The sequence below is a fragment of the Schistocerca americana genome, chromosome X (assembly GCF_021461395.2).
Source record: "Schistocerca americana isolate TAMUIC-IGC-003095 chromosome X, iqSchAmer2.1, whole genome shotgun sequence".
Taxonomy (NCBI): Eukaryota; Metazoa; Arthropoda; class Insecta; order Orthoptera; family Acrididae; genus Schistocerca; species Schistocerca americana.
The window spans coordinates 672,146,817-672,171,050 of record NC_060130.1 but is presented as its reverse complement, the minus strand read 5'-3'; the positions used below and the strand labels follow the sequence as shown (position 1 = coordinate 672,171,050).

The following is a 24,234-nucleotide window of genomic DNA, read 5'->3' as shown; positions in this document are numbered from 1 at the left end:
CATCTAATGATTTTTCTGACATTTGGCCAGCACGAGTGGCTGGCATTGTCAAAGCTTCACCGGCAATGGAGGGTGAAGCTTTGACAATGCCAGCCACTGGTGCTGGCGAAACGTCAGAAAAACCATTAGATGAACGTCGGCCGAAGAACCCGAGACAGAAGCCAATAGGCAGTTTGTCAAATATTACTTTTACTTAAATAATTTGTGCAAAATAGTTATGAGTGCAAACGTAAATATATTCATTTTCAATGGTATTTTGTAATTCATGAGGGTTAAGGGATATTCTGTGCTGACCAAAGAGCTTACCAGTCCAGAAATCTTCCCCCCTTTTCAGAAGTCTTTTAGCTCCAATAGGCATTATGGTGATATGTATGCATACTTATTGTACTTACCTGAATCACAAAATAGCAGCTGTAGGTCACAAAAGTCTATATGGAGCCTATCATATAGTCTTTCTTCTAGCTCCATCTGTGTTGCATCTTCTAACCCAGTAGTACTTGTTTGTAGATCACTCCTGACAGTAACACATCCCAGATCTATCACCATTACACTGCCCCCTCTGTCAAGGAAAAATATTACTTTTTGTAATTATCTGGGATAATAAACAAAGGGAAACTGAAACAGTGTTTTTAAAAAACTCACTTTTGTAGTGATCCCATTTCAGGAATAACAATATATGGTCCCTTGATGTCCATAGTAATGCTGATTGTCTTTTGGCGGGCAACAGTATACAGAAATAATGGCTTTCCGGCCTGAACAATTTGTTCAATTTTTTGCTCCAAGTACAGAAGAACATCCTTCATACTAGATGATCTTGTTTGAAAGAAATTAATGAGCTCTGATACTGCATGCTAAAAATACACAGAAATTTCAGTTTAACCAATTGCACTGAAAAACTTATGAATAACTGATTACTATTTGTATTACCTCATGGTAAACAACTTCAACAGGCTCAACTGCTATTGAGAGTTCGAAGTCTGCTTCAACATTGGAAGGATTCTTTTCAAAATCTATTGAGAGGAAGTTCGAAGATGTGTTACCTAAAACAAGGCCTCATTTAGACAAATTTAGCATACTATATAACATATAATCAAAAATAGCAGAATAAAAGAAGCAGGTTACTTAGGTACTGCGTAAATAGCTTACAAGCTTATGGAACATACCTGTATGTACATTATCTGCAGAAACCATTGGAACAAGCTCATTCTCCAAGCTCGTACCTTCAACCACAAAACTTTCAATCCTCATGGAAATTTTGAAGGCCTTTGCTGATGGACGAGTTTCTAAGCTTGCCAGAAACTGTGTTAGTGTGACAACTACAATTTCCTTTCGGTGGTTGATCAAGCTCAGTGAGCAATTTGCTACTGTGAAGTTAAACTTGTGTTCTGAAAAACAAAACAGTTCAGAGCTACAGTGACTATTATGTTTGAATAATGTCTTAGAAAGTAGGAATTACATGTTTTGAATGCACTGAATTCATAAATTACTGCACAAATTCACAATTCTATTGTTCCACAACTTTAAAACTTCAGACTTTGTAAAAAGGATCCCACTATCTACTGGAATTCTAGTTTTGTTTCAAACTGTGGTAACATTTTCAGTGAGATATGAAATTATCATTATCTAACAGTGAAAACTAGAAGTTGAAATATCAACAATATTAGGAAAAGGATAGGATACTCACTATAAGGGTGAGATGTTGAGTTTCAGATAGGCACAATGAAAAGACTGTTACATATTTAGCTTTTGCCAAAAGCCTTCTTCAGAAAAGAAAACATAGACACATTCGGATGAGCAAGCACACATCATGCACAAAAGATCACCATCTCTGGCAGCCCAGACTGTAATGTAGTTGTCATGCTGAGTGGTTATCTGGAGTGGGGCTGGTACGCGGGTGGGATAGCACAGTGTGGGAGGGGGGGGAGTGAAGAGCACTGTCTGGTGAAATATGCACAGATGAGATGAATACATTAGAAGACTGCCAGGCACAATGTTGCGAGGCTGTGGTGCAGGGAGGTGAGTGGGGCGGGTGGTGGTGGTGGTGGAGGACTGGGGGGGAGGGGGGGGGGGGGAGATGGAATGGAAAAGGAGAGGAACAGGGAAGGGGAAATATGGGCAGGTGCATTGGCAGAGGGCTGCACAAAATGAGGGTGAGGGGACATGAACAGGGACGAGGTGACAGGACAGAGGTGGCAAAAACTGTTGGGTGGAGAGTGTGCAGACAGCAGCTTACTGTAGATTGAGGCTGGGATAATTTTGGGAGTGGAGAAAGTGTTTTAAGGATAACTCCCACTGGCATAGTTCACAAAATCTGGTGGTGGAGGGGAGGATCCACACAGCCTGGGCAATGGAGCAGCCATGAAATGAAGCGTATTATGTGCAGCTGCATGTTGTGCCGCAGATTGGTCTACCATGCTCTTGGCCACAGGTTGGTGGGGGCTATTCCTCCTGGTGGACAGATGACTGGCAGTCATACCAATAGAAAAAGCTGTGCAGTCATTGCAGAGATGGTATATGACATGGCTGCTTTCACAGGCAGCCTGGTCTCTGGTAGGGTAGGATAAGCCTGTGACAGGACTGGAACAGAAAGTGCTGTGTGGGTGGATTGGGTAGATCTTGCACATGGGTCTTTCGCAGGTATATGATCCCAGTGGCAAGGGGTTGGGTTAAAAGAGTTCAACTTATGGGACTTAACTTCTGAGGTCATCAGTCCCCTAGAACTTAGAACCACTTAAACCTAACCTAAGGACATGACACACATCCATGCTCGAGGCAGGATTCGAATGTGCGACCGTAGCAGTCCCACAGTTCCGGACTGTAGGGCCTAGAACCGTTCGGCCACCACGGCCGGCCCGCATCTCGTGGTCGTGCGGTAGCATCCTCGCTTCCCACACCCGGGTTCCCGGGTTCGGTTCCCAGCGGGGTTAGGGATTTTCTCTGCCTCGTGATGGCTGGGTGTTGTGTGCTGTCCTTAGGTTAGTTAGGTTTAAGTAGTTCTAAGTTCTAGGGGACTGATGACCATAGATGTTAAGTCCCATAGTGCTCAGAGCCATTTGAACCATTTGAGCCACCACGGCCGGCGCAAGGGGTTGGGATTGGGAATAACATAGTGTTGGACTGGGAGGCTGTGGAGGTTGGGTGGCTGACAGAATACCACTTTAGGAGGAGTGGGAAGGATATTGGGTAGGATGTCCCTCATTTCAGTGGATGATGATAGATAATCAAGAAAATCAATCTGTGGCACAGCCATAGGCACCAATATAGCACCCTCCTACACCAAACTGTTTATGGGCCATCTAGAGGAAACATTCATAGCCTCCAAAAACCTCAAGCCCTTGGTCTGGTTCAGGCACATAGATGATATGTTCATGATCTGGACTCAGGATCAAGATACCCTATCCTTATTCCCTCACAACTTCATCACGTTCTCTCCCATCCACTTCACTTGGTCCTCCACAAACCCATGAACCTACAGCACCTGCATTTCAACAGTTGTCATCCCTTTCACACCAAAAAATCCTTCCCATACATTCTGGCCATCTGGGGATGGCATATTTGCAGTGACAAGAACTCCCTTACCCAGTATGCTGAAGGTCTCACAAAGGCCTTCACAGACAGGTATTACACCCCACCAGTCCTAGTCCACAAACAAATGTCCCGTGCCACATCTCACCATCCCCAAGAACCTTCATCACCCAATGCCACTCCAGACTGAAAAAACTGAAGCACATCCTTTGTCATGGCTATGTTTATCTATCATCATGCTCTGAAATGAGGGACATCCTATCAAAGATCCTTCCCATCCTTCCTAAACTGATGTTCTGTTACCCACCCAACTTCTATAACTTCATGGTCCATCCTGGGCGCAAGACCTGTTCAGTCCACCCAACCTGCACTTCCTATTCCAGTCCTTTCACAGGCTTGTCCTACCCCATCAGAAGCCATGCCGCCTGTAAAAGCAGCCATGTCATATACCATCTTTGCTGCAATCATTATACAGGTTTTTCTATTGGTATGGCCACCAAACAGCTGTCCATCAGGGTGAAAGACCAGCACCAAACTTTGGCCAAGAGTGTGGTAGACCACCCTGTGGCACAACATGCAATTGAAAATAACATACTTGATTTCAATGGATGCTTCACAACCCAGGCCATGTGGATGCTCTCCCCCAGCACCAACTTTTCTGAACTGTGCAAGTGGGAAACACGTTCTCTGCTCCTGAAATTATCCCAAACTCATCCCATGGTAACATACTGCCCCCATACTCCATCTAACAGTTTCCACTACCTCTGTCCTATCACCTGCTCCCTGTTCATGTCCCTCACCCTCATTGTGTGCCACACTGTGCCAACACATCTGTCCACCTTTCCCTTTCCCTGCTGCTCTCCTTTTCCACCTCCCTGCCCCACAGCCTTCTGTCCAAATCACTTCTTCCATATTGATGTACTTCACCCTCATTGCGTGCTGCCCTCTACCAATGCACCAGCACATATTTCCCCTTCTCTGCTCCTCTCCTTTTCCACCCCCACCCCCCTCCCTCCCCCCCCACCTCCTTGCACCACAATCTCCTGAAGCTGCAATAGGCAGTCTACTCCACACACACTTTACCGGACAGTGCTTTTCTCTCCCCTCACCTGCAGCTTGTTATCCCTCCCCCTTCCCTGCCCCCCCCCCCATTTTCCCTGCCACAACAAGACAGTTGCATTCCAGTCCAAGCTACCAGAGGTGGCAGTCATTTGGGCCTTACGTGAATTTGCTTATGTGAATGTGTGTGAATTTTCTTTAATTATGAAGGCTTTGACCGAAAGTTAAATGTGTAACAGTTTTTCCATGATACCCGTCTGCAACTCAACATGACATCTTTACGGTGAGAATCAATCTACCCTTTTTCTAATAGTGTTCAATTACCATTATCTGTTGTTTAAAACTAGTCATTGGAGCAACTTTTTGCAGTATACACAGATGCCATAATCCATATGCTTTAAAGTGTACTTCATACAAGCAGTTGCTCCATGTGCAAATGGAATACATGAATTGTAATACAATATAATTATGAATGTGCCAATTACTGTTGCAGAAATACATAGCTCACTCACAGCACACACACATTCACACAAGCACAACTCACACACACATGATCACAGACACTGAGGCTTGACTGTGACTTTGTATGTTGTGAGCAGCAATCTAGACAGGATGGGTAGTGGGGGGGAGCAAGACATGGGGTGGAAAGGGGGAGGGATATCAGGGTAGGGTGGGGGAAGATGCTAGCACTGCCTGTTGGACAATGCAGGGATGTGGAGGGAACAGGAGAGGGCTGCTAGGTGCAGCATCTGGGGGCTGTGCCAGTGGGAGTTGGAGAGGAAAAATGGGGAGAAAACTGGATAGAAGTAGAGAAGGGAAAGGTTAATGTAGAGGCACTCCAAGGATAGAAGGCACTGTAGTGGGTGGGAGCTTGGAAGGGGAATGGCAGTTGATGGACAAAGTCTAGTGAAGATTGTGGCCAGGAGGGGATGTGATGGGTGGGGAGGGATTACAAAAGAGTTCTGGCAAGTTGGTGTTGCTGGGTGGAATCCAGGTGTCACAGACTGTGAAGCAATCATCTAAGTGAAGCATATTATGCTGGCTGGCATGTTCAGCAACTGGGTAGCCCAGCTGTCTCTTGGCCACAGCTTGGCAGTGACCATTCATGTGGACAGATAGAATGTTAGTTTTTATGTCCAAGCAGAATGTGGCACAGTGGATACAACTAAGTTAATAGATCACATGGTTGCTTTTACAGATGACCCTGCCTTTGATGGGGCAGGAGATGCCTGTGACAGGATTGGAGCAGATGGTAGTGGGATGATGTATGGGACAGGTCTTGCATCTAGCTCTATTGTGGGGATATGAGACATGAGTCAAGGGGTTGGGAGCAGTGATGGAGTAGGGGCAGACAAGGAAATACTGTATGTTGGGTGGGCAATGGAATTTCACTGTGGGATGGGTGGGGAGGATATTTCACATTTCAGGGCATGTTGTGAGGTAGTCAAAACCCTGGTGGAAAATGTGATTCAGTTGTTCCAGTCCTTGGTGGTACTGAGTCATGACAGGAGTGCTCCCATGTGGCCAGACAGATGGTATGTGGGGAGTGGTAGGTGACTGGTAAGACAAGATAAGAGAGACCTGTTTCTGAAGAAGATTAGGAAGGTAATTTTGGTCTGTGAAGGTTTCAGTGAGACCCCTGTCAGATCTGGAAAGTGACTGCTCATCGCTACAAATGCAATGACCATGAATGGCTAGGCTGTATGGAAGGACTACTTGGTATGGGTTGGGTGGCAGCTGTCAAAGTGTAGGTATTGACAATTATTGGTGGGTTTGATGTGGACAGAAGTACTGGTGTAGCCATCCTCGAAGTGGAGGTCGACATGAAGGAAGGTGTCTTTTTGAGCTGATAAGGACCAGGTGAAGCTAATGGGGGGGGAAAGTGTTGAGGTTCTTTGAGAATGTGGATAGGTTTTCCTCAACCTAGATTCAGATCATGAAGATGTCATCAGTGAATCTGGACCAGGTTACAGCTTTGGGGTTCTGAGTGATTAAGAAGGATTCCTCTAGATGGCTAATGGATAGAATAACATGCGGTGGTGCCATGTGGGTACCCACTTCTGTACCATGGATTTGTTTGTAGATGATGTCTTCAAAGAAGAAGTAATTGTGGGTAAGGATATAGTTATGCATGGTGACTAGCAAGGAAGTTATAGATTTGGAGGCAGTCAGGCATTCAGGTGTTCAGTAGCAGCAATGCTTTGTACAGAGGAAGGTGGAATCAACAGTGATTGAACAGGGTGCCAAGTGGTAAAGGAACAAGAACTGTTGAGACTCTGTAGAGGAAATTGTTGGTGTCTTTTATATAGAAGGGTAGGTTGTGGGTAACAGGCTGCAAGCACTATACCACATTCTAATGACAACTAATAAGCTGTCTGTCTGCATGAATGCTTGATCGTGCAGGCAGAAACTCTCTCTACAACATATCGTTGTTCTCATAGCCCCCACGGCCATGACCTTCACTAGTCCTTGTCCTCCACCTGCCTATCAATTTCCCTAATCCACCTGCCTGTCACCTTCCCTAATCCAACTCCAGCTCCAGTTCCAACTCCAGCTCCAGTTCCAACTCCAGCTCCAACTCCTGACCATGCACTTACAATGTCCTCTCTCCTCACCCTTTTTCCTTCCTGTCCCCCCTCCCCGCACCACCCTATCCTTTGGCACAGCCTTTTGATGTTGCACCTAGCAGATGTTTCAGGAACTCAAATGGGAATCCCTGGAGAGAAGGTGATGCTCTTTTCAAGGAACATTATTGAGAACATTTAGAGAAATGGAATTTAAAGCTGACTACAGGACAATTCCATTGTCTCCAACACACATTGCACATATAGACAACAAAGATAAGATATGAGAAATTGAGGCTCACATAGGGGTATACAGACAGTCATTTTTCCCCTACTCTATTTACGAGTGAAACAGGAAAGGAAATTACTAGTAGTAGTACAGGGTGCCCTCTGCCACAAAGTGTACGGTGGCTTGCAGAGTATCTGTGTTGATGTATATTATTAAATTTAATAGATTTCAGTGGTGTTTCGTGCTGTTTGTGGCAAAATAACGATTTTACTAAACTTTTGGAAATGTTCACTCACTGTTTTTTAGAGTTTTCTGTGTGTTGAAGTTTTTAGTAAATTTTGTGCTTTAGTTTTCAGCTGACATTTCTTATTGTTTCTAGTGAAATGTATCAGTAAAATTTTCATTCACTGTTTTAACTTCGTTGAGTGTTCCAGTGGCTACTTCAATTTTTGGTTTTAGCTAATAATTTTGTGAAGTTTTGTTGGTATTGGTATAGTTGTGGTTTAGTAGTATTAATAAAAGTAGTTGCTTTCTTAGTAAAGAGTGAATTCTGACTGCTATTGTAAGTTCTACGAATATTTCTGTTAGTGTAACTGAACTTAGGTAAGGTAGACACATAAGTTGTTCAGTAACTGTAAAATTTCACCATGAGTGAGAAGTGTTGGCTCTGTCCTAGGTTTGTGAGTAGTGAGTTGCGGTGTGGGATTTGTTCAAAGTATTTTCATTGGGGGGGGAATGCAACGGGGAAGCCAGTGGGCATTCCAGTGAGATCCTCTCCTGGAAATGCAGAATCTGTAGTAGAAATAAGTTGATAAAGGAGCAGGAGCATATGATCTATGCCCTTCAGGGGCAGTTACAACAAGCAAAGGAGAAATTAGATAGGTTGAGGAGGGTGAATGGTGCTGGGGAATGTAAACTGGCACTTGGCAAGAAAGGAGCTAGGAGGAGAAGGTATTCAGATGGTATCACTTTGCTTATACAGGGTGTTACAAAAAGGTACGGCCAAACTTTCAGGAGACATTCCTCACACACAAAGAAAGAAAATATGTTACGTAGACATGTGTCTGGAAACGCTTACTTTCCATGTTAGAGCTCATTTTATTACTTCTCTTCAAATCACATTAATCATGGAACGGAAACACACAGCAACAGAACATACCAGTGTGACTTCAAACACTTTGTTACAGGAAATGTTCAAAATGTCCTCCGTTAGCGAGGATACATGCATCCACATCGCATGGAATCCCTGATGCGCTGATGCAGTCCTGGAGAATGGCGTATTGTATCACAGCCGTCCACAATACGAGCACGAAGAGTCTCTACATTTGGTACCGGGGTTGCGTAGACAAGAGCTTTCAAATGCCCCCATAAATGAAAGTCAAGAGGGTTGAGGTCAGGAGAGCGTGGAGGCCATGGAATTGGTCCACCTCTACCAATCCATCAGTCACCGAATCTGTTGTTGAGAAGCGTACGAACACTTCGACTGAAATGTGCAGGAGCTCCATCGTGCATGAACCACATGTTGTGTCGTACTTGTAAAGGCACATGTTCTAGCAGCACAGGTAGAGTATCCCGTATGAAATCATGATAACGTGCTCCATTGAGCATAGGTGGACGAAACTAAAATGAGCTCTAACATGGAAATTAAGCATTTCCGGACACATGTCTACATAACAACTTTTCTTTATTTGTGTGTGAGGAATGTTTCCTGAAAGTTTGGCGGTACCTTTTTGTAACACCCTGTATGTAATAGATCTGACCAAATGTCAGAGTTGAGTGGAGAGGAGTCTCATGTACATGCAGGTATAGGAAACATGCAGCAGTCCTCAGCAGTTAGGAAGCCTAAGTCAGTTGCAAACTCTAACATAAAGAAGACGGTTCTGCTGCTAGGTAGTTCGCACAGTAGAGGTGTGGACCAGCAGTTGCAGGAAGCATTGTGGGTGAGTATCAGGTCACCAGCATTGTGAAGCCTATTGCAGGGTTAGCTCAGGTGACTGACAACATAGGGGAGTTATGTAGGAATTTTATGAAGGAGGATCAGGTAGTGATAGTGGGTGGAGCAGGCAATAGTCTTGATAGGGATGGGAAATATTATATAGGTGATGACCTGGTAAAGATAGCTACTCAAACTGGCGGCACTAACGTGCATTTCATGCAACTGTTTCAGCATCATGAACAGCCTCATCTTAATACAGCTTTAAGTGTATTTACATCGGGCTGGAGAGGACACTGATGGCAGAGGGCATGGGTCACATTGCAGTGGTGCCGGTTGAGTCTATCAGTAGATCAGGTTTCACTAGGCACGGCCTGCACCTCAATTAGGTGTGGGAAGGGGAGGTCAGTGGTGGACAGTGGTGGGATAACTCATCGGACAATTCCTGTAGTAGTTGGTGTTAGAACGGCACCATTTTTAGATGGAAGTCAGCTGATAGGTATAACTGCTTAAAGGAAGTCCCTCTAACTAAGGGCTCACCTTCAGAGGACATCATGTTTCCAAGTAGAGAAGGAAATAGCATATTTTATCAAAATATAAGAGGTATTAGAGATAAAGTTAGTGAATTGCTTATAGATGTTGCCTATGGCATTATTGGTGTATATCAGAGCATCACTTAAATAATTTGACAGTTCAGAGGCTTCCTTTATCAGGATACAGATTAGCTGGCTGTTTCTGAAGGAGTTCCTTGCAGGGTGGGGGAGTGACCATTTATGTAAACAACAGTACTCCATTTGAGTCCATAGACATATCATGGCACTGCACTGAACAGACATTTGAATGTTGTGCAGGGGCAGTTGAATTTAGTGAAACTAAACTTCCAATAGTTGTTGTTAATAGGTCCCCTAACTCTGACTTCAGGGCATTTCTGTTCAAGCTAGAGAGGGTTCTTGATTCATTTTATAGAAGGTACCAGAACTTAGTTATTTGTGGTGACTTCAATACTAATTTTGTACATGATTGTGCAAGAGAAAGGATGTTGGTAGATCTCCTAAATTCATATGATCTGATGCAGACTGTGTTTTTTCCAGCTACGGTGCAGGGGAACAGTAGCACACCCATAGACAGTATTTTTATTCCTTCTTCCTTACTAGATGGGCATTCTGTTAGTAAAAGGGTGAATGGTCTTTCAGACCATGATGCCCAAATTTTAACATTAAAAGGCTTTTGAACTCAAATAAATGTCACATATAATTACAAATTATGTAGCAATAGATAGTTTTTTAAACCTTGTCAAGAAACAAGAGTGGCAGGATGTTTACAGTGACGATAACATAGATGACACATATAATGCTTTCCTTAACACATTTCTCATGCTCTTTGAGAGCAGTAAAAGGCAGCCCAGGTGGCTGACTAGTGGGATAATGATATCAAAATGTTAGAAGTAGTCACAAACAAGCTACAGTAACCCATTACAAACAGTACTGTAAGGTGCTTAAAATGTTATTGGGAAGGCAAAGAGTATGTGGTACACAAATAGAATAGCTAATTCACAGGATAAAATCAAAACCATATGGTCAGTTGTGAAGGAAGTGTCTGGTCAACAGCACAATGTCGATGATATAGAGTCAGTTCATAGTAAAAATATTTCTGTTACTGATAGATCAGATATATGTACAGTATTTAACAATCATTTTCTGAGCATTGCTGGTGAATTACACAAAAACTTAGTTTCTACAGGGAATTATATAACTCTCTTGGCATATGCCTTTCCAAGATTGATGTCGGAAATACTCCTCTGTCACACAGACAAGAGGGAGATTGAGTCAGTAATCAAATCACTTAAGACTAAGGGACTCTCATCATATGATGGACTGCCTATCAGAGTATTTAAGAATTGTGCAGAACATGTTAGCCCTGTATTTAGTTATATTTGTAATTTTTCCTTTAGGAATGGTCATTTCCCTGAACAATTAAAGTACTCAGTAGTAAAACTGCTTTATAAAAATCGAGAAAGGGATAATGCAGACAATTTTAGGCCTATTTCTATTCCATCAGTGTTTGCAAAAGTTACTGAAAAGGCTGTGTATGTAAGGTTAACTGATTGTTTTATATCACACGATTTGCTATCAAATGTACAGTAGAAAAGCAACTGGAATCACTCAATAGAGGAAAGTCCACTGGACCTGACGGGATACCAATTCGATTCTACACAGAGTACGCGAAAGAACTTGCCCCCCTTCTAACAGCCGTGTACCGCAAGTCTCTAGAGGAACGGAGGGTTCCAAATGATTGGAAAAGAGCACAGATAGTCCCAGTCTTCAAGAAGGGTCGTCGAGCAGATGCGCAAAACTATAGACCTATATCTCTGACGTCGATCTCTTGTAGAATTTTAGAACATGTTTTTTGCTCGCGTATCATGTCATTTCTGGAAACCCATAATCTACTATGTAGGAATCAACATGGATTCCGGAAACAGCGATCGTGTGAGACCCAACTCGCTTTATTTGTTCATGAGACCCAGAAAATATTAGATACAGGCTCCCAGGTAGATGCTATTTTTCTTGACTTCCGGAAGGCGTTCGATACAGTTCCGCACTGTCGCCTGATAAACAAAGTAAGAGCCTACGGAATATCAGACCAGCTGTGTGGCTGGATTGAAGAGTTTTTAGCAAACAGAACACAGCATGTTGTTATCAATGGAGAGACGTCTACAGACGTTAAAGTAACCTCTGGCGTGCCACAGGGGAGTGTTATGGGACCATTGCTTTTCACAATATATATAAATGACCTAGTAGATAGTGTCGGAAGTTCCATGCGGCTTTTCGCGGATGATGCTGTAGTATACAGAGAAGTTGCAGCATTAGAAAATTGTAGCGAAATGCAGGAAGATCTGCAGCGGATAGGCACTTGGTGCAGGGAGTGGCAACTGACCCTTAACATAGACAAATGTAATGTATTGCGAATACATAGAAAGAAGGATCCTTTATTGTATGATTATATGATAGCGGAACAAACACTGGTAGCAGTTACTTCTGTAAAATATCTGGGAGTATGCGTTCGGAATGATTTGAAGTGGAATGATCATATAAAATTAATTGTTGGTAAGGCGGGTACCAGGTTGAGATTCATTGGGAGAGTGCTTAGAAAATGTAGTCCATCAACAAAGGAGGTGGCTTACAAAACACTCGTTCGACCTATACTTGAGTATTGCTCATCAGTGTGGGATCCGTACCAGATTGGTGTGACGGAGGAGATAGAGAAGATCCAAAGAAGAGCGGCGCGTTTCGTCACAGGGTTATTTGGTAACCGTGATAGCGTTACGGAGATGTTTAATAAACTCAAGTGGCAGACTCTGCAAGAGAGGCACTCTGCATCACGGTGTAGCTTGCTCGCCAGGTTTCGAGAGGGTGCGTTTCTGGATGAGGTATCGAATATATTGCTTCCCCCTACTTATACCTCCCGAGGAGATCACGAATGTAAAATTAGAGAGATTAGAGCGCGTACGGAGGCTTTCAGACAGTCGTTCTTCCCGCGAACCATACGCGACTGGAACAGGAAAGGGAGGTAATGACAGTGGCACGTAAAGTGCCCTCCGCCACACACCGTTGGGTGGCTTGCGGAGTATCAGTGTAGATGTAGATGTAGATGTAGACTTTATAAGTCATTTAACAACCGAAAATACTATATTCTCTTTTCTCTGTGAGGTACTGGATGGGTTAAACAAAAAGTTTTGAATGCTAGGGATGTTTTTTGATTTAACTAAGGTGTTTGATTGTGTTCACAAAATATTGCTCCAGAAGTTGGACCATTACGGAATATGCAAAGTAGACCACAATTGGTTCACCTCTTACTTTAGCAACAGACAGCAAAAGGTCATTATTCACAGTGTTGAGAATGGCTGTGGTGTTGGGTCTGAGTTGGGTACAGTCAAATAGGGAGTGCCCCAGGGATCAGTGTTGAGGCCACTCCTGTTCCTTTTTTTATATAAATGATATGGCGTCTAGTATTATGGGTAACTCTCAAATATTTCAGTTTGCTGATGACACTAGCTTGGTAGTAAAGGACACAGTGTGCAACATTACCTCGGTTTCAAATAGTGCAGTTCATGACATAAGTTCATGGCTTGTAGAAAACAAACTAATGCTAGATCACAGTAAGACTCATTTTTTACAGTTTCTAACACACAATTCAACAAAACCAAACATTTTAATTTCACAGAATGGACATATGATTAGTGAAACTAGACAGTTCAAATTTCTAGGTGTTCAGATAGATAGTAAACTGTCATGGAAAGCACATATTTAGGATCTTGTTCGAAGACTTAATGCTGATATTTTTACTATTCGAACGGTATCTGAAGTAAGTGATCATTTGACACAAAAATTAGTCTACTTTGTTTATTTTCATTTGCTGATGTCATACGGTATTATATTTTGGGGTAACTCTTTCCATTCTAAAAGGATATTTTTGGCTCAGAAACAGGATGTTTGGGCAATAAGTGGTATAAGTTCACAAACCTCTTGTCGACCCCTGTTCACGAATCAGGGTATTTTGACACTAGCCTCTCAATATATACATTCCTTATTTTCATTTCTTGTTGACATTATTAGCTTATTCCCAAGAACAAGCAGCTTTCACTCAGTTAATACTTGGCAGATATCAAACCTGCATTTGGATCGGACTTAACTCTTGTGCAGAAAGGTGTGGACTATACTGCTGCATCCATTTTCAATATACTACCACAAGAATTCAAAACTCCTAGCAGTAATCAACACACTTTCAAATCAAAACTGAAGAGTTTGTGACATCTTCAAACCACTATCTAGCTTTATGTAGTACTAAGGCCCAAAACTTGCCTAATTTAATCCCATAGTATGCAATGGCATGACTCTGACATCTTAAGCAGCAGCCTGATGACATCACAAACTGACTGTTGTCTGTAAATGTATAAACAGTTCAAACTTGCTGAGCTTGTTTGAGATTGTAACTCTTTCTGAGTTGTTATTGCCCCTGATGATGTCTCCAGCATTGGAGGTTGAAATGGACCATGATCTAATAGCCACAAAACTAATATCACCAGAAACTCAAATACCACCTGTGAAAAAGCCCTCATTCCATGAACATGGAATGTTTCAAAATATATATTTTAACATGCATTTTCTGGGGAATGACCCACGAGGACATGGGTCATTCCTTCTACTCTTTTGAGGAGCTCCTTGAAAAATTAAGCTGATTCATGTTGCATTGTTGATTGCGTTTACTTAATCTTATGGCTTGACTTTTTCGGGTTCATAAACATTTTAGTTTTATCTGTTATTACTTTTATTTTGTAACTTCATGTACTGACACATTCCATGACCTTGAACTTGGTGTGTAAATAAAAATAAATAAATAAAATAAAATAAAAAATAAAAATTCCTACACACTACAACAGACAACAATAGCATCTTCCTCCATGCCTGTTCTGCTATCCATCTCCCTCCCCAGCCAACACATATTCCATAACCCCCAATACTCATCCAGCAATATTGCTGCTCACATCAAATGCAGTTGCAGCCATGCCTTAGTGCCCCAAGATGGCAGTGACCATGTGCCACTGTGGTGTGTGTGTGTTTTCTATTCCTGAAGAAGGAGTTTGTCTGAAAGCTGAAATATGTCTAGCATTCTTTTTCATTGTGCCTGCCCGTGACTCAACAGTTCATATACCATCCTGGATTTTCTGTTGCTTGTGCACAGAATGATATCATTCCTAAGCCAATCAGAATAACATGGAGCATCATTAAGGTATCTGAATCACTGAAGCAAATCAAAGTAATGTCTTTCCAACATCCATTATATTGGTTAATACACAGCAAGTTAAATTTCCAAGTATCACCATAGAAATATGCAACTGCTACCAACAGCCATGTTAGTATGCCAGAGTATGTCAGAGCCACTTCCGAACAAAGTCTACAGTGTCCTAGTGCACAATATTAAAGCATTTTATGCCAAACAGACTGTGAACTGGCCCTCCATACACAATATGAACAATAGCAATAGTATTTCCAGTTACAATATCGCCATTCATTAATTTTGTATTTATTCCTTTAAGAGATAGGTAGAAGGAAAGGAAGAAATTAACTCTACTCCTCAAACAGTCTGGCCTGGTGATGAAAGAGCAACACAGTAAGTATGCATCACTTTCTCCGTACAATACTGGTAACTTAGCATACGCCAAATATATTTGTTTTTCAGTCAGAGTATCTCCCAGTTGAGAGCTATGTGCAGAGGTAATGAAAACTGAAATGTTTTATGTAGAAAGAAACTTAAAATTACTTAAACAAAACACTAAAAACAACAGACAACACCCAACTATATATCACCACATTCTTTGTTGCCACAAATTGGCAAAATATGAAGCAGATACACTATTTATACCACCATTTCTAACTTAGTTATGACAAACGCACTCACAGCTGCCCATGATATCCCCAGAAAATGCATGTTAAAATATATATTTTAAAACATTCCATGTTCATGGAATGAGGGCTTATTCACAGGTGGTATTTGAGTTTCTGGTGATATTAGTTTTGTGGCTATTAGATCATGGTCCATTTCAACCTCCAATGCTGGAGACATCATCAGGGGCAATAACAACTCAGAAAGAGTTACAATCTCAAACAAGCTCAGCAAGTTTGAACTGTTTATACATTTACAGACAACAGTCAGTTTGTGATGTCATCAGGCTGCTGCTTAAGATGTCAGAGTCATGCCATTGCATACTATGGGATTAAATTAGGCAAGTTTTGGGCCTTAGTACTACATAAAGCTAGATAGTGGTTTGAAGATGTCACAAACTGACCGTTTCTTGGAAATGTATAAACAGTTTGGCTTGCTGAGCTTGCTCGAGACTGTAACTCCTCCTGAGTAGTAAAGCAATGTGTTCTGAAAATCATAGTAGGCACTATTGGCATGTATGGTTACTTAATGAAAGTAACAGGTAATTAGGTGATATCCTTTTTGAAGAACACTATTGAGAGAATTCAGAGAACAGGCACTTAAATCTGACTGCAGTACAAATCTTCCATTGCCAACATACATTTTGAGTAAGGACCACAAAATTAGGCACATATGGAGGCTTATAGATAGTTGTTTTTCCCTTGCTCCGTATGTGAGTAGAACAGGGAAGGGATTGATTAGTAGTGGTGCAGCGTACCCTCCACCATGCACCCTATGGTGGCTTGCAGAAAAAGTATACAGATGTAGAATTCTGGTCCTATATACTCCAGATTTATCCTCAACAACTGAAATTAGCAAAAGAGTTGCAAAAGCTTTCCTGGATAAACAAATTACAAAAGAAAAACAGAAAGCACACCAAAAAGGGCTACTAGTTCACCCAGTATTTCAATACGCAGCATCTTATCCACAGCTACAGCAATAAATTCTTATAAGACAAACAAGTAGCTAGGTGCTGTTTGTTATCTTGTTGAAACAGTTATACTATTGTGTAATGTCTTACAAAATTGTGGGCGACTATAAATTAAAAATTTGAAATAAAGCCTTTGAAAGAATACAATAAATTTACAGTTTCATATCCTGCTGACAGTGACATGATTAGGGATGGAGCTGTTAATACTGAAAATAAAAATAAAAAGTGTATTGTAATGTTTGTGTAATGTGAATTTTCATATCTTTGTTATGAAAGTGCAATGGAATCTTTGGACTGGGGTCATGCAACTGTATCATGGATTAGTCAATAATGAAAGGAAGTGGCAACACCCACTACAGGAGCAGAAATAGTATTATAAAGTGAAGGAGCAAACACATTGTTCTGGCTGAAAAGGCTGTTGTATGAACTGATTGGAACTTCCAAACAAGTGACTCCACTTGCACACTATGTTGACAATGCAAGTACAGTGAAGCTGTCTAAAAATCCAATGAGTCATCAAAAATCAAGCATATAGAAGTCCATCACTTCTACATCAGGGAAATATTCTTGAATGGGGACCTTGAATTAGAACAAGCTCATGGGACTAACCAGTTAGCTGATCTTTGAACAAAACCATTGGAATCAGTCTGACTCATGGTGCTGTGTGACTGAATTAGAGTGATGCAAGTGCAATGGAATCTTTGGTCTGGTAAAACAGAAAGTGTTGATAGTATGTTGTGAGTGTATCTGTGAGGACCCTTGTTTGGTGAATCTTTTGTAGTCTGCTGAAATAAATAATTTTAACAGGAGCAAAGGCTCAGATTAGACAAGTACAGAACAAAACATCAGTGACAACTGTTTTGAAGGAAGCGTTTCAGCACAAAAATGAAATAATTTAGGTTGATTGTGGAAAACCTAAATCAGCATGACCAAATGGGGATTTGTGTCTCGGTCTTCATAAATGTGATTTTAGAGTGTTAATTTCTGTGCCACCTCACTTGGTACAAAGACCTTGAAGTCACTGCCTTAATCATATGATATTAGTTTACATCTGAGTGAGATTGCTCTTTTCAAAAGGAATGATATTAACATTACATGTCAATGCAAGGAAGCAGAAGAAACTAACAGAAAATAGTGCATGTCCAGAAGCTAGACCAATAATAAGAAGAACAGCAAAAAGTAAGAAAAACTGTGGGAAGGAAAACTGTAAATAAAAAATGAATTACAGCTGTACAACATACTGAAAAGAAAATGATGATGAGGAAACAAAAGACTACAAATCCTTTCACAGACACACAGATCTCCATGCATTCTCCCTTGAAACTACAATATGGTACAGGCAAATATTTAGAGTATAGTACTTTTTTATAAATTGGGAGATTTAAATAAGAAATGGTACATTTAACATTAAAATATGTAAATAATAATACTTGATAGTTAAATGAACCAGGCAACTGGAATGTAAATCTGTTTACCTATGTACTGCTTTGGCTTGTCCATTTTCATTGCTCCTTCAACAAAACCAATTGTCTCACAAATTTTCTTCTTTTCTGGGGAAGAAAGTTGAGCCCACAGACCTCGTTCTTTTTCAGAAAGAATAAGAAACTCCACAGTGCTTTCTTCTCTTGTTATTCCCCACCAGTCAACAGTACTCTCTCTCACATGTATACGTTCTGGATTTTCACGGTGAAGCTAAATAAACAGATGTAAATAATATTAACCAGTCTTCAAGAACTGTAAATACTCACAGTAACTCAAAATAACCCACGGCAGTGTTACATTACCTCTAGTTTGGCATGCTCTCTTGCAACAATTATATGCAAGATGGTGAGCCTATCTTCTAGTTGCTGCAGATCAAGTTTCAGTTCGGTGTCATTTGGACTGAACAGTGCTTTTTTGTATGCATCTTTGTATTTCAAATAATATTCCCTGAATGAAAAATCAGATGTTAATAAAAAATTATGCAAAAGAATAACTAAAATTACAAAACTTGCATTCTGCGCTGACCTGTGCTTTTTAATGTTGGTCCAAGAGTAAGGTCTCACTCTCTGTTCCAGTACAGAGTTGTACGCGTACTTCCACCATTTTGAACTATTAGAAATAACTGGTACTCCTGGGTGAAATTGTCTGTATTTCCTAATAAATAAATTTGTATTATTGATATGAGATATAGTATGAAAATGGAAAAAGGATTAAGACACTGAACAATCACTCACCTACAGATGACAGAAAGAGGGGGATAAAGGGGGGGGGGGGGGAGAGAGAGATAGAGAGAGAGAGAGAGAGAGAGAGAGAGAGAGAGAGAGAAAGCGAAAGAGAGAGAGAGAGAGAGAGAGAGAGAGAGAGACTAGCTAATGAGAAAAATACTAAATGCTTGAAAGATTATGTAGTTTTTGCATCTGTTGCAGATGTCTATGCACCAGCAAACTATCATCTACAGGTATTCATTTCACATTTCTCATTTTTCCTTGTTAAAATGATTTATAAACAAGGCATGAGTTTATGTTGTCAACTAATCTAAAAAAAAAAACCTGTGATGTAAGACATATTTATGGACAATGGGTGGTCACAGTACATAAAAATGAAGTTTATAAAGCCTTTACCATTTTAAATGCTGGAATAGTCATGAGCAATGTTTATTTTCAGTATTACTCTGTGAAACTAGTGTTAAAAAAAATAGTGATCCATATGTGTATCTGGACTCTGCTCCAACTGTTATGCTTTACTGTATAATCAGAGTGCTTAAGTTCCCAACTGTAAGACTGTACAGCCAAGCAGCAGCAGAAACCAGGTCTTGGTCACCATTTGGTGAAATTTCTGTAAGAGTTATTCATGTCTTACAAAGATGCACTCCTGCATAAATACATAAATAATGCAGTGTAAGTGAATTTTCAGTTTGCTCATTCAAAGCAGATGAACATGGACACAAAACAGCAAAGTGACCAGTCAGTCATAAGTTTGATCTTCACAAAATGGCTGTACTCATCAGCATTGTCCCTAAAACTGAGTTTTCTTTGGTCCTTCTTATCCACTTTGGCTTTATTCTCATCTTTTCATTTACTCACTCATTCATACAGCACGTTCTGTAAACAAAATCATGCAGAATAGCCATTAGGGCTACAGAAAGAGTCAAGTTCTCTATTGATATTCAGAAGTAGTCACTGCATGCTACTTCTCTGAAGTATACTTGTAACAAATTGTTACTATCAGTAATCTACTCAGAATGATGATTAAGGAAGTTATTTCTTGATTATTTTATACATGTACATTATGAGAGAGACAATACCTTAAAAAAGCTACTACTCCTTCCCTTAGACTACTCACTTCCTCTTTATCTAAAATTTCAAAGTCTACATGTAGTTTTACACTGTACACTATCAGCTGTCTGTAAACAGGCTAAGACAAGATCTGTTCAATACAAGCATTAGATATTTAATGACAGACTGAAACTGTGTGCACAATGGGACTTGAAACTGGTACCTTTTCTTTTCATGTACAAGTGCTCTACCAATGTATCTATCGAAACATGACTCATGACACACACTCACAGCTGTACTTCTGACAATACCTCTTCTCTCACCTTACAAATTTGACAGAAGTTCTCCTACCTATCTTGCAGGACTAGCACTCATGAAAGATATGACCAGAAAAAGATTTCCTTGACAACACCTGACAGTTTCTAAAAGTTCAAAGTTATGCTATCTGAACCATGTAATGCTCCAGTCACGTTCAAGCATATGATGGACAACTTGCTTCAGCAATACCTTAAATGGATGTCCTGTCTTTGCTATCTGGATGACAATGTCTTAAAAAAAATTAAAATTAAAATTAAAAAAAATAATTGAAGAACATCTAAGCCACTTGACAACCAGGTTGTAGTGTATTCAGACCACAGGCCTTCATATGAACCCAAGAAGGAGCCTCTGCATCGCCTAAGAAATAAAAGCCATGGGATATCTAGTTAATGGTGATGGAGTGCATCCCATTCTAGAGAAAATAAGAACAGTCACAGATTTTCCAACTCCTCAACACATTCATGAAGTGAGAAGTTTTCTCAAATGTGCTTGTATTACCAACGATTCATAAAGGACTTCTGTACCAAGGCTCATGACTTTAAAGAACTACTGCAGGGAGATTTTAGTGTCATTGTTGGATTCAGAGATCAATATTAGTTTGAACGCACCAGTGATGGTCATCCAGAATTGTTTCTTTTCACAGTCACACCAAAGGCAGTGTGGTCTTCACACCTACTGGCAAGACTCTCTGGCAGCATAAACTAGGAGGAAAATGCACGTTTCCTTGTTCAAGTTACTAGCTTGCTCTTGGTTATTTATCTTTGGTTTGCTATTCCAGTTTAGTTTGTACGATGTTGACGATTCTTGATTTTCACATCTTTGGTTACTCTTAGTTTGTTCTTTTGGATTTATATATGGTTTTCACCATTGTCCTCTCGGTCCTTTCTGCTACTTGCTGCTTATCAGAAACCACCAAGTGGCAGTCCCACACTTGAGTAGTGCATTACTACAGTGGCGATGAGGCTGACTCTTGCATGTGAATAAGCTCATAACAATGGATTCAAAGTTTCTGGATCTTTGCAGCACCAAATAATGCTGCAGGAACAACAGCAGAAACAAATGTGGCTGGAACAATGAAAACATTAGGAACAGATATGATTGCAACAACAACTACAGCAGGAGCAGATTCAGAAGCTGATCCGAATTGTTAGCATGCAGCCAGTGAGATGAGCAACTGTGTGGCAGCCCTCGCCCCTGGAACAGTAGAATTCTACAAATTGTGCAGTTTACTGAGTGAGCATTTCTGCCACCAAACACATTTTTTGGCAGTGAGATTGCAATTTAATCAATTCAGGATGCATATGTATATATGCCCTGGACAGTGGACATGAAAGGGCTCACTCAGTAATTCAAGTTTGAATGTACTAACTGAGGTGTCTCATATGCTGACTGTTTAATCAGAGACATAGTTGTCAGATTAACATCAGGCAAGGAGGTCCAGACTAGTGTTTTGGAACTGTCCGGCTCCAACAATCAACAATACTGACAAGAGTCTGAGGTGTCTGCAGCAGCTCAAAATGCGTTTATAGATAGCAGACAGCTCAGCTGTCTGCCATGATCCAACTAGTTGGTCCCCTACAGGACCAGATTAAGGCCCAAGTGACACAAGCCACTGCTTGGACACCAAGTTAGAAAGGGTGCCACAACTGAATATTTCTTTACATAATGTATCACAATTAGTAGCAGCCACTTGGGATGCCAAGATGAAAGGGGTGCCAGCAGTGTCCACGTGCAATATTTGTATACAGTGTTCATCACAATTAGTTGCAGAAACTGACATGAGTGAAAGTTTATGACGGAACAGGGGGTGAGGGGAGGTGGCACCACACAGCATCATTTGAAAGAAAAATGTTCCTGAACTGAGCATGGTACCCTGGATGACACTCAGGGTGTGAATCCTGCGTAAGGAAGCATTTATTTCTCCCAAGTAGATTTCAGTAGACTTAGTAAACAGATGTAAGCAAACTAGGTGCCTAGAAGTAGCTCATATTCCTTAAATAATACGATAAGCTCCGCCTCTGGATCGGAAATTTTACTGGGAATGATATGTAGAGACAGACAGCGTAAACTTTCTGTATCGGTGGTGGATCACAAAGAGGCCACATCACTTCAGTATCGGACTGGCCCCAGTTGATGCCTAACTCTTGTCCAGACAGCTGGATGCGCCACAAGCGTCAACAGTGTCCACATCTTTTCGACACATGCTACACATGTCTCAAGTAAGGGCCCTTGGCAATAACGTGACAGAGAAAAACAACATGGTGGACTGATGGTAGACAATACATCATGGACTGATGTGTCACTGTCCGCCGATGCACTATGGACGACAGATCCTGACCAGGCCTGAGTGTTCGCTGTAACTTGTGTTGCAAAAGATTCCTTTGAGAGGGCAAATTACTGTATGGGCAAAATACAACAACGTGGATCACCGAATCTCTTTGTTGGTTTAAGTTCACTGTCAGCTGTAAACATTTTTGGTTTAGATACATTCGCCACATTTGCTTCCCAAGTATTGCATGAAGTGAACCTGGTGTCAAGCTCTGTACCATTCCAGGATCTAAAATGGTAATTAAAGAATTATCAGTGGTTATTATAATCAACACTGGATAGGGCTAAATTACACTCCTGGAAATGGAAAAAAGAACACATTGACACCGGTGTGTCAGACCCACCATACTTGCTCCGGACACTGCGAGAGGGCTATACAAGCAATGATCACACGCACGGCACAGCGGACACACCAGGAACCGCGGTGTTGGCCGTCGAATGGCGCTAGCTGCGCAGCATTTGTGCACCACCGCCGTCAGTGTCAGCCAGTTTGCCGTGGCATACGGAGCTCCATCGCAGTCTTTAACACTGGTAGCATGCCGCGACAGCGTGGACGTGAACCGTATGTGCAGTTGACGGACTTTGAGCGAGGGCGTATAGTGGGCATGCGGGAGGCCGGGTGGACGTACCGCCGAATTGCTCAACACGTGGGGCGTGAGGTCTCCACAGTACATCGATGTTGTCGCCAGTGGTCGGCGGAAGGTGCACGTGCCCGTCGACCTGGGACCGGACCGCAGCGACGCACGGATGCACGCCAAGACCGTAGGATCCTACGCAGTGCCGTAGGGGACCGCACCGCCACTTCCCAGCAAATTAGGGACACTGTTGCTCCTGGGGTATCGGCGAGGACCATTCGCAACCGTCTCCATGAAGCTGGGCTACGGTCCCGCACACCGTTAGGCCGTCTTCCGCTCACGCCCCAACATCGTGCAGCCCGCCTCCAGTGGTGTCGCGACAGGCGTGAATGGAGGGACGAATGGAGACGTGTCGTCTTCAGCGATGAGAGTCGCTTCTGCCTTGGTGCCAATGATGGTCGTATGCGTGTCTGGCGCCGTGCAGGTGAGCGCCACAATCAGGACTGCATACGACCGAGGCACACAGGGCCAACACCCGGCATCATGGTGTGGGGAGCCATCTCCTACACTGGCCGTACACCACTGGTGATCGTCGAGGGGACACTGAATAGTGCACGGTACATCCAAACCGTCATCGAACCCATCGTTCTACCATTCCTAGACCGGCAAGGGAACTTGCTGTTCCAACAGGACAATGCACGTCCGCATGTATCCCGTGCCACCCAACGTGCTCTAGAAGGTGTAAGTCAACTACCCTGGCCAGCAAGATCTCCGGATCTGTCCCCCATTGAGCATGTTTGGGACTGGATGAAGCGTCGTCTCACGCGGTCTGCACGTCCAGCACGAACGCTGATCCAACTGAGGCGCCAGGTGGAAATGGCATGGCAAGCCGTTCCACAGGACTACATCCAGCATCTCTACGATCGTCTCCATGGGAGAATAGCAGCTTGCATTGCTGCGAAAGGTGGATATACACTGTACTAGTGCCGACATTGTGCATGCTCTGTTGCCTGTGTCTATTTGCCTGTGGTTCTG

General features: G+C 42.0%; 1 protein-coding gene across 1 annotated transcript in view; it reads right to left on the bottom strand.

The window, feature by feature from the left end:
- The window catches only part of LOC124555746 (vacuolar protein sorting-associated protein 13A-like), a 689,798-nt gene that overhangs the window by 553,220 nt on the left and 112,344 nt on the right, over window positions 1–24,234 (bottom strand). Inside the window, exons 7-13 of the mRNA XM_047129770.1 lie at window positions 18,729–18,857; window positions 18,506–18,650; window positions 18,197–18,413; window positions 1,164–1,385; window positions 928–1,040; window positions 643–851; window positions 393–559 (exon numbers count right to left, since the gene is read on the bottom strand). Coding sequence (XP_046985726.1) covers window positions 393–559; window positions 643–851; window positions 928–1,040; window positions 1,164–1,385; window positions 18,197–18,413; window positions 18,506–18,650; window positions 18,729–18,857 — 1,202 coding nt within the window. The remainder of the gene's footprint in view (window positions 1–392; window positions 560–642; window positions 852–927; window positions 1,041–1,163; window positions 1,386–18,196; window positions 18,414–18,505; window positions 18,651–18,728; window positions 18,858–24,234) is intronic.